Genomic DNA, 18,068 nt, shown 5'->3' with positions numbered 1-18,068 from the left:
TAATAGCACACATTTCACAAGCGTCTGTAACATATTGTCTTCTTTTGTGTAAATGTGTTTTCCATTTTCACTCTCTCCTGAGCCAAGTGTGAGGTTCAGAGGGGGAGAGAGACACTGCCCCTTCTGCTTCAACCCAGGGATCCTTAACAAACAGTCTGGCCAGGGGATTGCAAGGTCTGCAAAGGTGCCTGCTTGATATTTCCACAGAATAGAACTTGAAATGTTTTGGGTAGTGATGACTCTTGGAGTAGGCAAGTGATGGTCAATGAGCAGGCAGCAACTCAATGAGAGATGGGAATTCATATGGATAACAACAAATTACATATTCCATCTATCATTTTCAGAAAAAAAAGTGTGGAGTTATCTTAATTTTTAATGCAAATCGGAGACTTGCAGTTCCCATCAGAGCTAATAGATTCTTCACTCTTCCTGATAATGTATTTAAAACTAAATGCCTCAAATCTCTTGCCTAAGCAGCATTAAGCATGCTGGATCTTAGCCATCAATCATCAATTGGCCTTTATGAATGATAAGGTAAAACTAAATAGAACAGAATTTCCTAAAGTTACTGTTCTAGGCTGTGGGCTGCAGACACCCACTCTCCCCAGCTCCTCTTTGACCTCAAGGGAGCAAAATTGCTGGATATCTCAAGGTGGGTTATGATTTGCTTACAATGTATGTCCATATTTTATTTTAAGCACCTGTTAGTATTTGAACACCTCATTTCAAAGTATCTAAAACTTTGTACAAGTCAGATCTCAGACATATTTCACAGACATGGAGAAAGCGAAGGAAATAGCATTAAGTGGGCAAACCCCCAAAACACTGGCAAGTACAGTGATGTACAAAATGCCAAAAATTGCTAATTTCATTCCAGAATCTGCTCATATGCCAGCCTGCATCTGGGTTCTTGATTATTTTTGAACTCCTGTGCTTCAGAAGATGTACAAAGAAGGCCCTTACATAATGCAGTGGCTTTTATAGCAAGCTAAAACTATGCTGAAGAGATTAAATGTTGAAAGCTATTTTTAGCCAAACTAATGGTATCGATTTCACTAATAACATAAGCTGCAGGTGTCACCTGAAGTAAAAAGTAAGACAATGGAAGACCTAACACGACAAAAGGCTACCTCCACAGAAAAATAGCAATTCCAAATTACATTAAATCAGGCAATTCTGGCCAACACTCCCCCTGGTGGTTTTGCCCACAGAGATGAGCATGAAGTTGCATACATGCAAAATCCTCCAGCCTAATGACTAAACGTCCCGTTAATAGGATTAAGTACCTTCTCATCAGATAAGTAGAACATGGCAAAATCCCTGACACTCCCAGAAATTAGATCAGAACACAGCCCAGCCCCTTCCTGACGCAGGGAGCAATTTTGCAGAAGAGGTGCAAAATATTAATGGTAAATATACTTGGTTTTTTTTACTTTTCTTTGGTTGTATGTCTGTATTTCTTTGCAAAGTTAATTGGTCTTTCACTGTTAACATAAAGGTACAATATGCAAATAACTATAGAAGTAAATCCAGGCTATAAACAAACCCAGGCTTTTAATTTATATATGCTCTTGCAGCTGATAATTTCATCTCCAAGAAAGCTATACTGGCTAACTGCAAGGCATCTGAATACTGGGTTCACTTGATCAGATGAGAACCATAAAGAGCAGTTGCATGGTTTCTGAAAAATAAGCTTTTTGAGTCTGCACTTAGGAGGGAAATAAAGCAAATGGAATTTCTTTTTCTTATTTTGTAGAAATTTCTTTCATTTGCTGATCTGTTTGTTTACAAAATTGTTCTAATTGCTGATTTCTTGGCACATCTGTTATTGCATCTCTTATATTAAGTCTTATTTTGAAGGACACTGAAAGGAATTACATGTTTGGACATGAGAAAGGGAACAATATTCCAGAAACTTGCCTCTTTAAAAGTGGCAATAGTGTTTAGCATGGATGTATTTATAATATAAAGACACAATATGAGATCAGTAATTAGTGTGTTTCACAAAACAGAAAAAGGACAGACTGAGCAGCATAAGTTTTGATTTTATATATAAACGTCCTGATTCCGTTAACCACTGTGCAAACTCAATGGAATTCATCTAATTAATCTAAATTGATAATTACAAATGAGGTCAAGCTTCTTACTCTTTTATTTTCAGCAACAGTAGCATTTAGGTGCATGCTATACATCTCAGAAACCATAGTTAAAGGCAAAATTAACGAGATCTTGCAAGATACTCAGTATATAGTTAGTATTTATATTTACTCAGTATACCTAGACATCTGAGCTTCCTGACAATGTTTACATGTGACTGCACCGAGCTGTTTTTCTTTAACAGAAAGAACATGAGGTTCCCTTGGATATTTATAATACATGTGCTGTGTCTGAGGGGCCACCAGTGCGTGCCGACGAAGCAGGAGGAAACGAATCTCCGGGACAACCTCAAGCGTACGTGTGCTCCTCCTGCAGGGTGTGCTGGAAGCCCCTGGGCCCAGCTGGGCAGTGCATTTTGAATTCCACACTCACTGGCACCAAGTTCCACTTGCATGGAGTTTAGAAACCATAACAAAGCGGATTGCATACCTACACGTACACAAACACACACAATATGAAGATAAGAACAAGCAGGATGAGAAAGTAAAGGGATTAACAGATAAACATTACCTGCAAAAAAAAACCCCAAACATTTATGGGATTATTTTTATAGGTTATTCGTTTTTGAAATAAAATTACTTAATTTAGAAAATAGCAGCTATTCTGCATGCAGACACAGCTCTAAGCATGGCTTTATTTTGTGGATAGAAAGAGGATCAGCCATTACACAATCCTGTGCTTCAGTCTACATTGACAAGATTTCTGTAATAAAGAAACAAAATGTTAGGGGTGAGGAAGAAAGATATAAAGGAAGAAGTAAATGATGTGTTTTTGGCAGTCTCAAGGTGATATGTTTTTACTTGTTTTCTATAGTTCCAGTGATAGCCAGAGTATTTCCACAAAGAAAACACATACACATAAAAAACAGGCAACCATGCAGAGCTTCAAGGTGCAATGCATGGGCTAGCCCAGGTTTTCATCAGAACTCCATAGTCATTACTTCACAGGTAGTCTAGAAAATTAATTTTATTAAAACTGGTTAAAGGCTCTTGTAATCCACATTTTCAAAATGTTGAGGGAAGCTGTCACAGATAAATATAAAGGTTATGTCATTAGAAAGCTGATGAGTGATCTCTGGAGCTATCCACAACTCAGGATCATGCCTTGAGCAAACTGATGCATTTGACCCTGCTTTGGGGGGGCGGGGGGACAGACTCAGTGATCTCCAAAGGTACCAGCCTCAATTGTTCTGGATTTCAGTATTCAGCAGTGAGAGAGTTTAATAGATATTTTGAGTTACATACAGATGATCCTTGTGAAAGCTCTAGGCCAGATTCTTATCTCATGGAAATTGTCTTGGCTCTGTGTTAATCAGCATTCGCTATCTCAGATTTGGCTCTGCCACTGTAGGGAAACATACAACTATTTCATTCTCCATCATCAGTGCATGACAATTTGCAATAGTGCTAAAATCTGATTAAGTCACTGTATAATTTGGCTTTTTTTAGAATTATCTGAAGTTGGAGAGAAGTATGTAGATGAAGAGGTAAAGAAAGCTTTGATTGGTATTAAGCAGATGAAAATTATGATGGAAAGAAATGAAGATAAGCACATAGATCTGATGAAAACCTTGAAGAAGAGCAGTGAAGAAAAAAAGGTAACATATATGCATATGTGGGGTTTTAATGTTTATTCTGGGAAGGATGTAAACCAAATTGTATGTACAAAACAAGCAGTGTACATCTTTCCATGTAGTCATGGAATTGAGAGAAAATCTGCTTCTGCCCCTTTGTCTCACTAGCAGAGGAAAATTGCACATACTGTTTGTTTCTAAAATTCCCTGCTTCACTGAATTCACACCAAGGCAACTGCAGGCCACCGTAGAACGTTTTGTGCAGAAGGTCCAGCAGCTCTTCCCTCCATGTCTCTATACTCCTGGGGACACAAGATGTTTTCCAGCTTGCCTGGCAAACTTCAGACCTGCAGAAGAACATCAAAGCCACAAATGATAATGTGCTCTAAAGAAAGTACAGTGAATCAGGGAAATTTCCAAAGTCTTAGTGCAATGCCTAGGCTTAGAGCCATGCACTCCATGATCTGAAGAAACAGAGGTTTACTGTATATTTAAAAAAATACAAATATCCTAACTTTGTTTCAATGAAGTTGAAGGAAAACTCCCTCCTGGCCCAAAATCTGGTAGTTAAAGTATTGGTATTAGTAGAACAAAAAGTACCTGATAGCTTTCTAACACCTTAAGGAACACCAGTGCACTCTTACAGTCAACACTCTTGTTAGATCTTACTGGATGATTTCATTTACACAGGACTTACATCCACAGAGAGAGTTCATAAAACACTGCATAAATGTATTAGAAAGATCAGAAAATAACTAAGCATAGATTACGAAAATTGCAGTTACTGCCTCCATCGAGCACATTCTGACAGAAGTTTTCTTTTATGTGAGTCTCTTCCCTATTGGAATGCTGACAAAAAAGGAATAAGCCCCAGCAATTAAAAGGTTTCTGTCATACTTAGAAATAACTTGGAATATTGGAAATCAAAACTATTAAAATATGTTGCAATTGCAGAGAGAAACTGATGATGTGCAATCTATTTCAACAGGAAGAACTTTTCTTTTTCCATTGTCAAGTCTATTCCAAAAGTGCTGCTTCTTATCTGCTCAATTTTGTGCCCTAACTGATGAAGTAAATAGAAGCAGAATTATAAAATGCATCTTGTTGCCCTTGAGTATGGAAGGAGTGCCTCACACTTCCACAAGGGCAGGAAAAAATCCCCTTACTACAGCCTTTTGATTAGTATGCTCATAAACAGCAGTTTTATATATTTCTGCATTAGAAAGACTTTATAGCAAGGACCTACCCTTGTGAAATATCAGTATCTTAAAGGTAGATAAAAGAAACAGAAAATTACTATTTGTGGGACAGATGAATACTGTTCAGATGATATGGAGAAAAAAATAACACGACTTGAACACATGACCATGTGGGAGGCTGAATTCTTACACAGAATGATGTGTCAGTTTTCTTCTTAACATCAAAAATTCTGGTAGACTGTAGAGATCCATTTGTTTCTGTAGGCTGTGACCCCTGAGAGAACAACATCAGAAATATCCTATAAGGAAAAGGTTTTCAATTTTCAGTTCCCTCCATATGTGACTGCAGCTGAGAAGGCAACCCACCCTTAGTGGTTAGGGATTAGCAAAAAAAAGGAGCCATAAATAGCCAAAATGAGTGATCAACACTGGGGTATGTACTTTGAATACTAATCTGAAAATTGCTCTCAATCTTTTCCCTTACTCAGCAAGCCTTGCGACTTATGGATGAAGTAAAGGCAAGACTGGAAGAAGAGGAAAGACAATGCCAAGTATCCCTGAAAAATCTATGGGATGAATGTGAATCTTGTTTAGAAAGTACCTGCATGAGATATTACACAACTTGCAAACACGGTGTGTCAACATTTAAGAGAAAGGTAGGAACAAATTTTGTATCTGGAGAATACTCTTGAGTTCACCCAAAGTTTTAGAGTCAGCATATCTTATTTTCTCAGTGCCTAGGTCGGCCAGTTATATCAGCTTTCTAAAATTAATTTGATTTGTAGGGTCTGGAAATATGAACTTATATGGTAGAGATTACATGTGATTATGGTTGTGAAATGCTGAGCCAAAATGAGTTCAGTTGCACCCTGGCAAGATTCCATGGAAATTGATGACTCCCCTAAATCCAACAGACTCATTCCATACTCATATTAAGATGCTCCATACCTGTTTGTGAAAAATACCACATAGATTCTTTATTGTATATCTGAAAATCAGCAAAGTTAAAAGTGTACATGTAGTTAGCAAAATTACATGGGGGAAAAATTACTTACTTATTGCATCATTCTTTCCTATATTTATCTTAAATAAACTCTTTAACCAACAAGAAAAGGTTTAAAATGCTTAACTTCATATAATAAAGGAACCTGTCAGCAAAAGAGATTCCCTTAATTCTACTAGAAAAAAAAATATGGTTTCCTGACTAGCCCATTATTACTACAAAATTTAACAATTGCAATCACATTTTTTTGCTTGGGCCTACACTCTAAGTGCAACAAACTTCTGAAGAAAAACTGTAATTGCTGCTTCTAAAACACTAGCTAGATTCTCTAGCTTTCACCCCCCCTCCATGTACTGAAAAATACAGTAACTTAAACATGATGTTTAGAGCAAAGGTGTTTAATATTTGTGCATAGGCTAAAATGTGGGAGATATTAAATTTAAGACTATTTGTCTTAAATATACTTACATGGAGAGATACTTTTAGCTTTTTAGGCACTGCTGATGGGTACCTCATACATATGTTTTGGATTTTCAAGAGTCTCTGGATGCTGCAATTACTGCAGTAAAAGTTATATACTGAATTGTCACTTTCTTTGACCCTCAGTAACTTCCCCCATGAGTTATTTGGTTTATTTGAAGCATTCAAAGTAAGAATTGTGTTATGACCTAAATCATTAAAAAAAATATAAAGAAAGAAAAGAAAAGAGGACAAAGATGATAGCTGTGGCTGAGGACACAGACAGCAGGAGCAATACTGACTTCTAACTTTACTTTCCCTCTAGCCTGCACCAGTGGTCAGATCAAGCTGATGATTTTTTTTTTAAATTAATATATATAACTGTCTTTATCTATATGTCTGTCTGTATCTATATGTGTGTGTTTTAGCAGGGTGCTTTTTCACCCTTACCTGTTTTCTAATGCCATGGAGTGTGGCTCAAAAAACCACTCCATTGGCTCAGGCCAAAGTCAAGCCTTAAAGTAGGGAGCAGGGAGCAGTGGCCAAGATCCAGGAACTGGAACTCTGTCATAGCAGAATTGACACTTGGCCTCTTACATGGTAAAACCATGGACTCAGAGCCACTGCTTCATTGATTTTGCTGGTTCCATTGGCACAAGAACGTGAGGATTTGCCAAGTGGTGAGAGAGGGCAGGCTTTTTACAAATCAAGGAGAGAGCAATCACCTTCTGCTCCCTACACTGCACAACAGAAATGCATCTTTACAACATAAAGTCCAAGTTGTCTGTTGGAAGAAACCCTAATGCTGACAATAACTTTAAGCCGCCACATATTAAAGTCTGCACGTGGCAGACTTTTTATTCCAAATCTGATTTGGAACTAATGATTTAGATTGAATGCACTTCTCCTCTTTGTTGTCTAGTGTCTTAAATTACTTCAGAGAACTTGCTGTGTTGGTAATTATTAAGAGGGCATTGTTTCTATGAGTATTTGAAAGAGAAAAATTAGAGACACTTACCTGAGAGATGAGAAACCGATAACATCTCTGTCTCCTGATCTTATACACAGGTTGAAGATTTTTTGAGGAAAATACCTCCACTCGTATTTACTTTTCATGAGGATCAAGGAAGAGACATCCAGTCTAATGAAAAGCCTGAGAAAGAAGATACCCAGCTAGTAAAGATGGAGCATTTATTTAGCCAGCTATTATCGGACGTGGGCTCAATATTTGACAGAAGTTTCATTTTTTTCAAGCACATGCAAAAAGAATTTGACCAGTCTTTTCAGACATATTTCATGTCTGACCTGGACCTGAGTGAGGCCCCCAGTATGCCAGCTTTACCTGAGGTCACCACCAGAATTGAAGGCTCCCCGAGAGGCTGGGGCATGCCTGGCTTCTTACAGATAGTTTTTGATTTCAGTAGGACGGTGTTCGAAGGTGTCAGCGAGGTGATCACCGACGTGCTTGATGAATACAGAGATTACAGAAGAGATGTGCCAGAACAAACCAAAGGCAAGTGTTAGGAGATTAAAATTGACTGCACGGTCAATGACATCAACCTCCCTGGGATGGCTAAACTACAGTGAATTACTCAGTTTCCAGTATGTGAGTGTGAGATACATAAGGAAGATCTGGAGGCTATGGGTCAAGGATAGCTATCATTTAAATGAACAAATAAAAGTCACCTAGAAATCTCAGAGAAATGTTGCAGGGGGCTTAGGGGTCCTACACAGCCTGATTTTCATGGCAACTATCAAAGCATTTGCAGGAGCTTCTCAGGAGCACTTAAATTCAGGGTGGATGCAGGTTTTCATAAGGTTGACTGACAGATTTAATCTTAGCATTTGTCAGGATATTATTTGTATCATCTCTTATTGACATGGTCACCAATTCAAAAAATTAGGGTAATTCTGTGAGAAGTCAAGGCATATCCCTGCCCTTGCCAAATGATGCTAAGTTCAGCTTGACAGCTGCAAGTCCTTTTTCAGGCTACAGCAGCAATGTAATTTGACAATCAAATACCAGCCAATTAAAGACCAGCCATCAGGTTTCCCAGTGACCAGAAAATTCTAGGCATACCATTGATGATGACACTCATTGAAGGAAAAGGAGCGTGGCCAGTGTTTAGAATGCAAATAAGCCTATATTTGACCCTTTCAAATAGGACAAATTCATGCTGGTCCTTGTCTACAAGGAAATCACAGTGAGCACATGACATAGCTCTGAGTGGCAGGTGACATAAACTTTGCATGTTCATCAAGAAATACAAAGTGAAGTGACTCTTCAACATTTTTACATTATTTTCAATATCATAAACCATGTTACCTCAGAAATAAGCTGTGTTCTCATTTAACTGTACATGATTATGAAACATCCTGACTTCTAAGGGTCAAAAAGATCTTAACAGAACCCACATGTTGTAGAAATAATGTGTAATAATATTAGCAATTGTTTGGTTATGTCTGGGGAATACGTTCCTAAGCCTTTATAAGGGAATATACTACAGCAGCATGAATTCCTTGAAAGAAAACATGATTTGAATCTTCTCCTGACTTCTACTTTTTAATAACTTATTGTTTTTATTGGGGGGGGGGGGGAGATGGGGGAGGAGTAGAGGGGTAGGGAAAGGGATTTATGCAAAATACTTTGGATTAAGGGCAAGAAATTATATTCTAGCATTCAGGCTCGGTAATGAATGCATACTTCTAAAGACTCTAAGTTTAACAGCAGTCTAAAAATACTATGACTTCATTCTAGATCCTGACAGAAGTGGCATGTTTTCAAAAATTGTGTCAGGGCGCCAGAGACTTCAGTGTGGGGAGCTCCGGGAGAACTCCTCTGGATGCCCACAGTTTCATGAGAGATGCCAGAAATGTCAAGACAATCTTCTGCATGGTAAGTAACTATTTTCCTTTTTCTTCTTTTTTTTTTTTTTTCTTTTTTTCCCCCTGTAATGCATTGATCACTGGTTTGTAGATTTTGAGGCTTAAATTTTCTACTTGAATTAGCATTCAGTCACTGAGTTTTTACTGCAACTACGGCTGCAGTAACCATTCCTCATTCCAGATGATTTCAATTAGCTTTCCCCACTGTCTCCACAGAGTGTCAGTATAGCTCAGTTGTTAACATGCCGCTGGTGCTCCAAAGAGACGTCCCACAGCCTGTAACAAATATACAGGTATTTTGTTAGAGCTGCCACCCTGCAGAGGAGCAAGATGCCAGGCAGCAGCCGATCCTGCCTGGCTGCAGCAGTGCTGGGCAGAAAGTGAGGAGGAGCTCAAACTCCTGACAGCCGCTTCTCCTGCTGACAGCCAGGTGTGACCTCAGCTCCTCGCAAGGACAGCAAGTGCTGAAGAGCCTGTAATTAGTTCTTGTTGAACCCTGAACTGACAAGAAGGACAAAAAGGGGACTTCATGTCTGTATATAAGGAGATGGCAGAGCTCTGTTGGCACCATCCATGGGCACCTGAAAAAACTTCAGACTGATAACCTAGAACTGTTGTCAGGACTCCCACTGCAGCATATCTGTCTTTCCAGAATTATTTAGATCTTAAAATCCAAGGAATATGCTTAAACCTAAATGTCTTCAGAATATCTCCACTTAATGAAAAATTAAACTCTTTTAAAAGAATATCTGACCACTTATCTTTTTATCTACACCCGTGTATTACAGATATCAGTTTGTTACTGTACAATCAGCTTGAAGGTGCCCATTAATAATCCAATTTGACAGAAAAAAAAATCGAATTTTTTACAGAGCAATTGTTGTACATAAATTTTTATCGTTTAAAATCCATATTTTAGTAAGAAAAAACCAGCAATCTTCAGTTCTGAATTTGTGGCAGATAGTACTAGTCTCATACCACCTTCTAGCTATTGTAAGATAAATATTAGCTCTTAACACTCAACAGGAATACAAGCTTTCTTGTAATAACCTCTATCACAGAATCAGAGTAGTTTGGGGTTAAAGGGACCTTTACAAGTCATCTATACCAACCTCCCAGAAATCTTCATCTAGATTATGTAGCTCAGAGCCTCATAGAACCTGACCTTGAATGTTTCCAGGGATGGGACATCTACCTGCTCTTTGGGCAACTTGTTTCAGTATTTCACCACCCTTATTGTAAAAAACTTCTGGCTTGTATATGGTCTAAATCCACTCTCTTTTGATTTAACATCATTACCTCTTGTCCCCAGGGTCTGATAAAAACTTGTCCCCATCTTTCTTACAGGCACCCCTCTTACCACAGGGTGCAGTCCCCCAAGGACAGGCTGCTCCAGCCTGGAACCAGGGCAGCCCCTCTCCACTGGGTCTCCCACAGGATCACAGCCTCCTACAGGCATCTACCTGCTCCAGTGTGGGCACCTCCACGGGCTGTGGGTGGATCTCTGCATCCTCCATGGATCCCCATGGGCTGTGGGTGGATCTCTGCATCCTCCATGGGCTGCCTCACCATGGTCTCACCACAGCCTGCAGAGGAATCTCAGCTGTCTGGAGCAGCTCCTGCCTCCCCTTCTGCACTGACCTTGGTGTCTCCATGTTGTTTCCCTCACGTTCTCACCTCCTTCTCTTCTCTGACAAGAAGCAAAACCCCGTGACTTTGTTTTGATTTTTTTCTTGAATATGCCATCACAGAGGCATTACCAGCCTCTCTCATTTGCCCACCTTTGGCCAGCAGTGTGTCCATCCTCAGAGCCACCAGGAATTGGCTCCGCTGGACATGGTGGAAACTTCCAGCAGCTTCTCACAGGAGCCATCTCTGTGTCCACCCTGGTACCTAAAATCAGGCTGTGCCAAACCAATACAGCAATCCAGCCCCGGATTAAATACTTCAGGGGTCTTATGAGAGAAGAGTAGGGGGACAAAATCATCTCCCTCAACCTGCTGGCCATGATTCTTTTGATGCAACCCAAGGTGTATTTGGCTTTCTGGACTGTGAGCACGCATGGCCAGTTCATGCCCAGCTTTTCATCCACCAGCACCCCCATGTTCTTCTTGGCAGGGCTGCTCTCAATCTGCTCATCTTCCAGCCTGTGTTGGCAGCAGGAGTTGCACAGCCCAGGTGCAGCACCTTGCACTTGGCCGTGCTGAACCTCATGAGGTTCACCTGGGCCCGTTCCATGATCTTGTCCAGGTCCCCCTGCATGGTATCCCATCCCCTGGGTGTGTCAGCCACACCACTCAGCTTGGTGTCGTCTGTGAACCTGCCAAGGGTGCACTCAATCCCCCTGTCCACGTCACTGATGAGGATATTAAACAGTGATGGTGCCAGTACGGACTCCTAAGGGACACCACTTGTCCGTGATGTCCATCTGGGCACAAAGCCATTGACCACCACCCTCTGGATATGACCATCCTCACAACTCCTCATCCATGAAATATTCTCCCCATCAAATCCTTATCTCTCCAATTTAAAGAAAAGGATGTTGTGGGGACCATGCTAATGGCCTTACAGAAATACAGATAAATTACTTCCCTAACCCTTTCCTTCTCCACTGATGGAATCACTCCATCATAGGAAGCCACTGGTTGGTCAGGCAGGACCAACTTGGTGAAGCTCTGCTGGCTTCATGCCAAACCACCTCCCTATTCCCCCCACCACCTAAGCAGAGCTTCTTGGAGGATCTGTTCCATGATCTTCTCAGGCACAGAGCTGAGGCTGACAGGGTGGTTGGTAGTCCTCATGATCCTTCTTACAACCCTTTTTTTAAAATCAGTGAAATATTTCCATTTTCCCAGTTACCAGAGACTTCACCTCTCTTCACCTCATAAATTCTCAAATATCATGCAGAGTGGCTACATCAGCCAATTCCCTCTGGACTCATCAGGTGCTACAGACCTAGTCATGTTGAAGTTCCTCATGTGGACTCAAAACTGATTGTCTCTTACAGTGGAAGGAACTTTGCTCTTTCAGCCCCTGCCTTGCAGTCTATATACCTGGGACAGATGCATAGTGCAATATGAGCCAATAAAAAAATCTATAATGTATAAGAAGACTATTAAATCTCTTATTTAGCATTAACAGAAAATCTATTGCCATGAAATGTGATATAAACCTTATACTACATGATATAAACCTGGAAAATCACTTTAATAAAACAAATGGGATAATGCATTCATTTAGTCACTGAGTCTAAACTAAATCTACCATACTAAGTCAGCAAAAATTATTATTCTTTTTCCAGCATTATTTAAAGACCCATCTAAACCATGTCCCCCTTGCTAGACATTTTTTACAGTTTTCACTTCTTCAGACAGAAGAGATGAAGTATAAGACATAACACTGTCTCTTCTAACAGATTGCCCAAATGTTCCTGAGCTGCACATAAAATTTGATGAAGCCTTTAAGCTGGTTAATCTCTCAGGGGAGCAGTATGAGCAGATCCTCCAGGTGGTTCGGCATCACACGGAGGACACTTCCTACTTGTTGAACAAAATGAAAGAAAGATTTGGGTGGGTATCTGAGTTATCCAACATGACCATCGGACCAGAAAACATTTTCAACATAGTTAAGGTAAGTGTTGTCTTCCAAAGGGAGCTCTTGCTGCCTTTAACCTGTATTTTGCTCATGCTTATGCTCCTGGGGGTTGTGGGTGTTTATACACATGTAATATTTGGGTTAACAAGTGTTCCTACTCATCTTGAATTCGTGTATGCTTGGTAATCCCTCTATGAGCTGAAACTCCTGAGATTAGAAACTATTTTCCTCTAAATCCTTTTAGTCTGATGGATGGCTGACAGGCTCACCTGAATCACTGTCTGATAAGAGTAAATTGACACTAGCAGCTTTGACTGGCCTCAGATTACCTTCACAGATAAATTGCACTGCACCAGTCACGAGCACATCCACACTGGATTGATGACTGTCTACCTATCTATGTCTGTACTTATATATTCCAAAGTTCAAAGAAGGCAAATGTTATATAGATTTTAGCAGCAGAAGCTGCACATGCTTGACAGCACCAGTCAATATTTCAGTAAATACACAATGATTAATTGTGTCTCACACAAAAGGATACATCCAAGGTAAATTCAATCCATTTTCCTGGGCAAGGGACAAATCTTATTCTCTCTTCTAAACCAGAAATTCACTCATATATAGTGAATTACTACTACTACTACCAGAACTTTATACAAAATGATGGCACAATCTGCCAAAAAAAAGTACAAAATAGGAACAAGAGACAGGCACCATGTCCCAACTGAGCCTGAGATATCTGCTCTCGGAAAATAAAGCTACAGAACTAAGTCAGACTTAGAAAAACACAAAGGAATGAATAAATTCAATCATACAAATGTTGTATTGAACTCAGTGGGACAGCTCAGAAGTTTTCATTAGGGGAACAGAAGCTCTTTATAGATGTAGCTCATGGTATAAATATTAACATGCAGTTCTTTAATATGGTCTTGGCAGTGCCATGTCAGCTTTTTCCACCACCTACATAAATTCAGACACCCACTCTCTTTTCAGAAGAAAGCAATTTAAAGAAAGTCTAAAATATTCCCTATTTAATCTTCCCCAATTAAAGAGAGTGGGCACAGTTGGTATAAACAAAACTGAAAGCACCAAGCAGTTTGCAGTGTTTAAAGTGCTGATCTCTTCTAGGTGGTACCTGGGGATCCCTCCAGTAAAGATGACACTGTGGTAGATGTGAACATTCTGACTTCACCCACTTTCACCATTAAAGTTCCTCCCAACTTAGATCCCAAGAGTCCTGAGTTCGTTGAATACATAGCTGGGAAAGCACTTCAATTGTATAAGCAGAATTTTTAAGTGGTAAGTTCATTCTTTCAGCTTTCACAGAGCACACACTTATTCATAAGAGGTGTTTACATTGCAATAAACTTTAGTTGGCACAAGATTCAGTTATGATGTATACAAGACTGTCTTCTCAGAAAGGACACACTAGCATCATGGAAAACACAAACACTCCATATTCTAGCCTGCAAAACACAGACATGGCGATATTAAATTATTTAAATTATTTAATCCTCAATCTTTAAATAACAGCTGGGATGAGGTAATGTGATTATAAATATTTCTTCGGAAAAGAATTGCCTCACAACCACAGTCCAGTGTCTTGGCATCAAAAACCATGTCTTTGTGCTCATTCATCATGAATGAACTGAATGGACTGGAATTATCATTATTCATTATGTGTTTGGGTTTTTAAAATTTTTTTTAATTTTCAGTAGTGTTTGAGAGCATGCTCATATTATTTTTGATGATAAAGGAGTGCAAAGTGAGAATCACCACCAGGACTTGGAAGAGGTGTTTTGCCATAACATTTCTGCATTAGCAGTGTGCTGCTCAGATTAACAGTGTTTATTAATAGAGGCTGCAGTTCAACTTGCAGGACTATGCACAGGAAGATCCTGCTCATGGGCTTCAACCATTTTTGTAGAAAGGACACACAAGAAGCCTCTCCTTTTTTATGACATTTCAGGGAGAGGAAGGAAGAACCAGCAAGAGAGGCAGGGAGGAAAAATGCTTCATAACCTCTAATCCACAGGGAATTTCCAGGAAAGGTGGAATGGTTTTAGGTGGCATCACACTGCTGTGGAACTTGTAAACCACCCTTCCCTGTGTTTCCCTTCCCAGGAGACTCTGAGAGGCACAGCTTTAGTGGCCTCCAACTTTCAGAGTTGTGTCTTCCAGGGGAACAGAGCCACAAGACACATGAGACTTTCAGTCTCATGTCACAGATCATGCAGTGTGCCCAGATCTTCAGAGAAGGACCAGATTTCGACATAATTTCTCTTTAGGTCATAGCTGATTTGCTCAACTGAGCAATTGAAGCATGATCTGCACACAGAGAAATCTCAGGAGACAAGGAAAGAGAATTCAACATTAACAAAGTAGATGAAGAAGATCTCAGCATTTGGTATTGAATCTGTTTAATCTTTTGAGGTCAGCACAATTTTTGAGCTGATGAAAGTAAATCACTCCCATCAGGGAGGCTGAGACAGAATAAACCTCACCATGTACTTTCCTTAGGCAAATGTTGGTGAAATTACATTTTAATACTTATAAACATATAAGATGCTCCAACACTTTGTCTACATTTTTTCTTCAAAATTCTCTGTAATTTATATGCAGTTATAAATATAAATTATAAACATTCTTTAAGATCATGTAATACTAATCTTCAGGGGCTAATGATGGCAAAAATTATTTCTGTAATTTAATGATGATTTTTAGTCTGGATCTTAGTCTGATTTTCCTGTGGATATCTCTTGTGTAGCCATTTCATACCTGAGAACAGTAAGCTGTGCTGATTTCAAAATCACACCACCATTTTACATTCAGTTTGCACAAGGCTTAGAGTACAGGAAAATGTAATAGATAAAAAAAGTTAAAGCTCTACAAGAAAGTTGGACAAATTAAGTACAGAACGGGAGAGAAAAAAACGTTTCTGGCTGATTTTTCTGTTATGCATGTTTCTATAGCAGGACACTGATACATTCCACATATATTTATTTTTCTAACACAGTTTTCTCCATTCAAAATTAAAATGTATAATCTTTCTGTTTTTTTTTTTTTTTCCTCCTAGGAAAGAAGAAGTGTGAATTCCTTCTTCCTGAAATAAAGTACATGCTCCTTAGCTGAACTACCCCTATGCTCAATATAGCTAACTGTTAAATTACTATGGTTAAAATAGTTGCATAAAAATTAAACGTTGCTTAGTAAATACTGTAAAACATAAGCTATCAACCAAAGACTGTAGAAATATTTAAACTCAAACCCAAAATGAAATCAATTTCAGGATTAATTTATTTAAATAAAAGGTTATTTATGTTGTCAGTGAGGTAATCTTTGCTAACAAGCTATGGCTCTAGTTATGCAAAGATTTAAGGACATAATCAGCTGTAAGCATAAAAGTAATTTCTATTTGCTTACTTACATTCAAGCACATTCTTAAGCCTTTTCAAGACTGATCCCTACAGATGTTGCACATTCAGCTAAGTCTGAATCAAGCAGATTTCCACTTGCATGTAGCCTATTATTTTGCAATGAAAATATTCAGTTTCTCCTTCCAGTTGCTTTTGATGCTTATTGTGTACATTAAATGACTTATCTGAATATGCACTAATGAGTAAGTCTTCTGCCTTTGGCATTTCTTGTAAACAGTAGTTTGCCTCTAGAGTTTATTTCTTAATTAATTAACAGCCTTTACCAGTAAAGAACTTTGTTTCTCCCTAAATTATACGCATCAGCTTTCAAGGGTATTTGTAAATTATAATAAAGGTTAAGAACTGATGTATCTCTCAGCTAGAAGCAGAGCTCTAGGTGATTTGGTATCATTCACCATGCATAGCTTTTCTAAGCATTTTTTCTGCACACAGGTATATGCACCATTTCCAACTGCAGCTCTGCTAAAATATATCATGCTAATTTCAAAGTGTACAAAAACATCTGTATTAGATGTGAGCAGAGAAAAATATCCACACCCTACTTACACTTTATATTTTTCTTTACTTCTATACATGTGTGTTAAGTATAAAAATTTATACAAGAAAAAAAGCCATTTCGCTCTTTTAATTAGTGGAAAAGATGATTTTCTGCCTGCTGCAAAGGTAGTATTTTCTAATCCACAGTTCTCTGTGCTCCCTAATTTCTGTTGTATATACACCTGTATTTCAGGCTCCTTATCATGAGAGATTATCAGTCATAACTCCTGTAAACACATCACATGTCAGAAAGCTGAGTTTTATCTCAGAGATAAGTGATTCTTACAAAATTCTTGACTTCCAAGAGATAGTAACGAAGAAATATTCAAAGAAGCATCAGTTTCTTCTGACTAGCAGAGATTATACCTATAAAATCAGAGGGCACCGTGTTGGGAGCAGTTGCAATCACACACGGGTCGGGGTGCAAAATTACACTGGGACATGGGAAAAGCTGAGATCAACACAATGAGACCCAATAAACCCAAGTGGGAGTAGTATCCTTAGTGAGTAGCAAATGTGCCAATAAAATAGGAAGCAGGGAGCTGATGACACGGCATGGCAGGAAAGGAGGCTGGCTTTGGAAGCGCAGGTCAGGGTGACACTGCGGGGCTGGGAAGGCAAGCGCGCCAGGGAGACAAGGCAGGCTGGCACCGGGGCTTTGGCCGCTCGGGATATCCCGGCCGAGGGATCTAGGGTGAGATGTGTGTGACTGCCAGCCCCAGCTGAAGGCTTGGGGCTTGTTCAGCTCCGAAATGCGATGCCTGAGGCTACAGAGGGAGAAAGATGACGAAGTGCCAGCAGCACTTTCCAGAGCGGGATGAGCCTGGAGAGCGCTTATGGTGCCGCTAGAGCAGAGGGAAGCCAGAGAATCACACGATCAACCAAGTACCAAAAGAACTCTGAGCTCACTGGGTCCAACCTTGGGACGGAACACCACCATGCCAACCAGACCATGGAACTTCATGCCACCTTGTCTTTCCTGAAACACTTCCAGGAACGGTGGCTCCACCACCTCCCTGGGCAGCCCATTCCAATATATGATCAACCTTTCTGTGAAGAAACTCTTCCTAATATCCAACCCAAAGGAGCCGGTATGGTTCGGGGCGCTGCCTCGGGCCAGCCCTTCCTCAGGGGACAGCTCCGTGCGGGACCACAGGCTCACACAGGACCCCCGGCGCTGGAAGACGAAGGGGAGGGAGGAAGGGAAGGGGACGGGCGAGGGA

At 39.8% G+C, this 18,068-nt stretch overlaps 1 protein-coding gene across 1 annotated transcript; it reads left to right on the top strand.

Moving 5' to 3' along the window:
* The first annotated feature begins 1,349 nt into the window (after positions 1–1,349).
* Positions 1,350–16,894, top strand: CLUL1 (clusterin like 1). Its single transcript, XM_079302255.1, has 9 exons — positions 1,350–1,409; positions 2,342–2,451; positions 3,606–3,754; positions 5,418–5,585; positions 7,460–7,904; positions 9,150–9,287; positions 12,693–12,907; positions 14,000–14,170; positions 15,948–16,894. The coding sequence occupies exons 2-8, from the start codon at positions 2,349–2,351 to the stop codon at positions 14,165–14,167; spliced, it is 1,386 nt and encodes a 461-aa protein (XP_079158381.1). The 5' UTR covers positions 1,350–1,409; positions 2,342–2,348; the 3' UTR covers positions 14,168–14,170; positions 15,948–16,894.
* The last annotated feature ends 1,174 nt before the right edge of the window (positions 16,895–18,068 follow it).

The sequence above is a fragment of the Erithacus rubecula genome, assembly GCF_903797595.1.
Source record: "Erithacus rubecula genome assembly, chromosome: 3".
In the NCBI taxonomy this organism is placed as follows: domain Eukaryota; kingdom Metazoa; phylum Chordata; class Aves; order Passeriformes; family Muscicapidae; genus Erithacus; species Erithacus rubecula.
The sequence above is the reverse complement of the archived record's forward strand: the minus strand, read 5'-3'. Positions and strand labels throughout refer to the sequence as shown.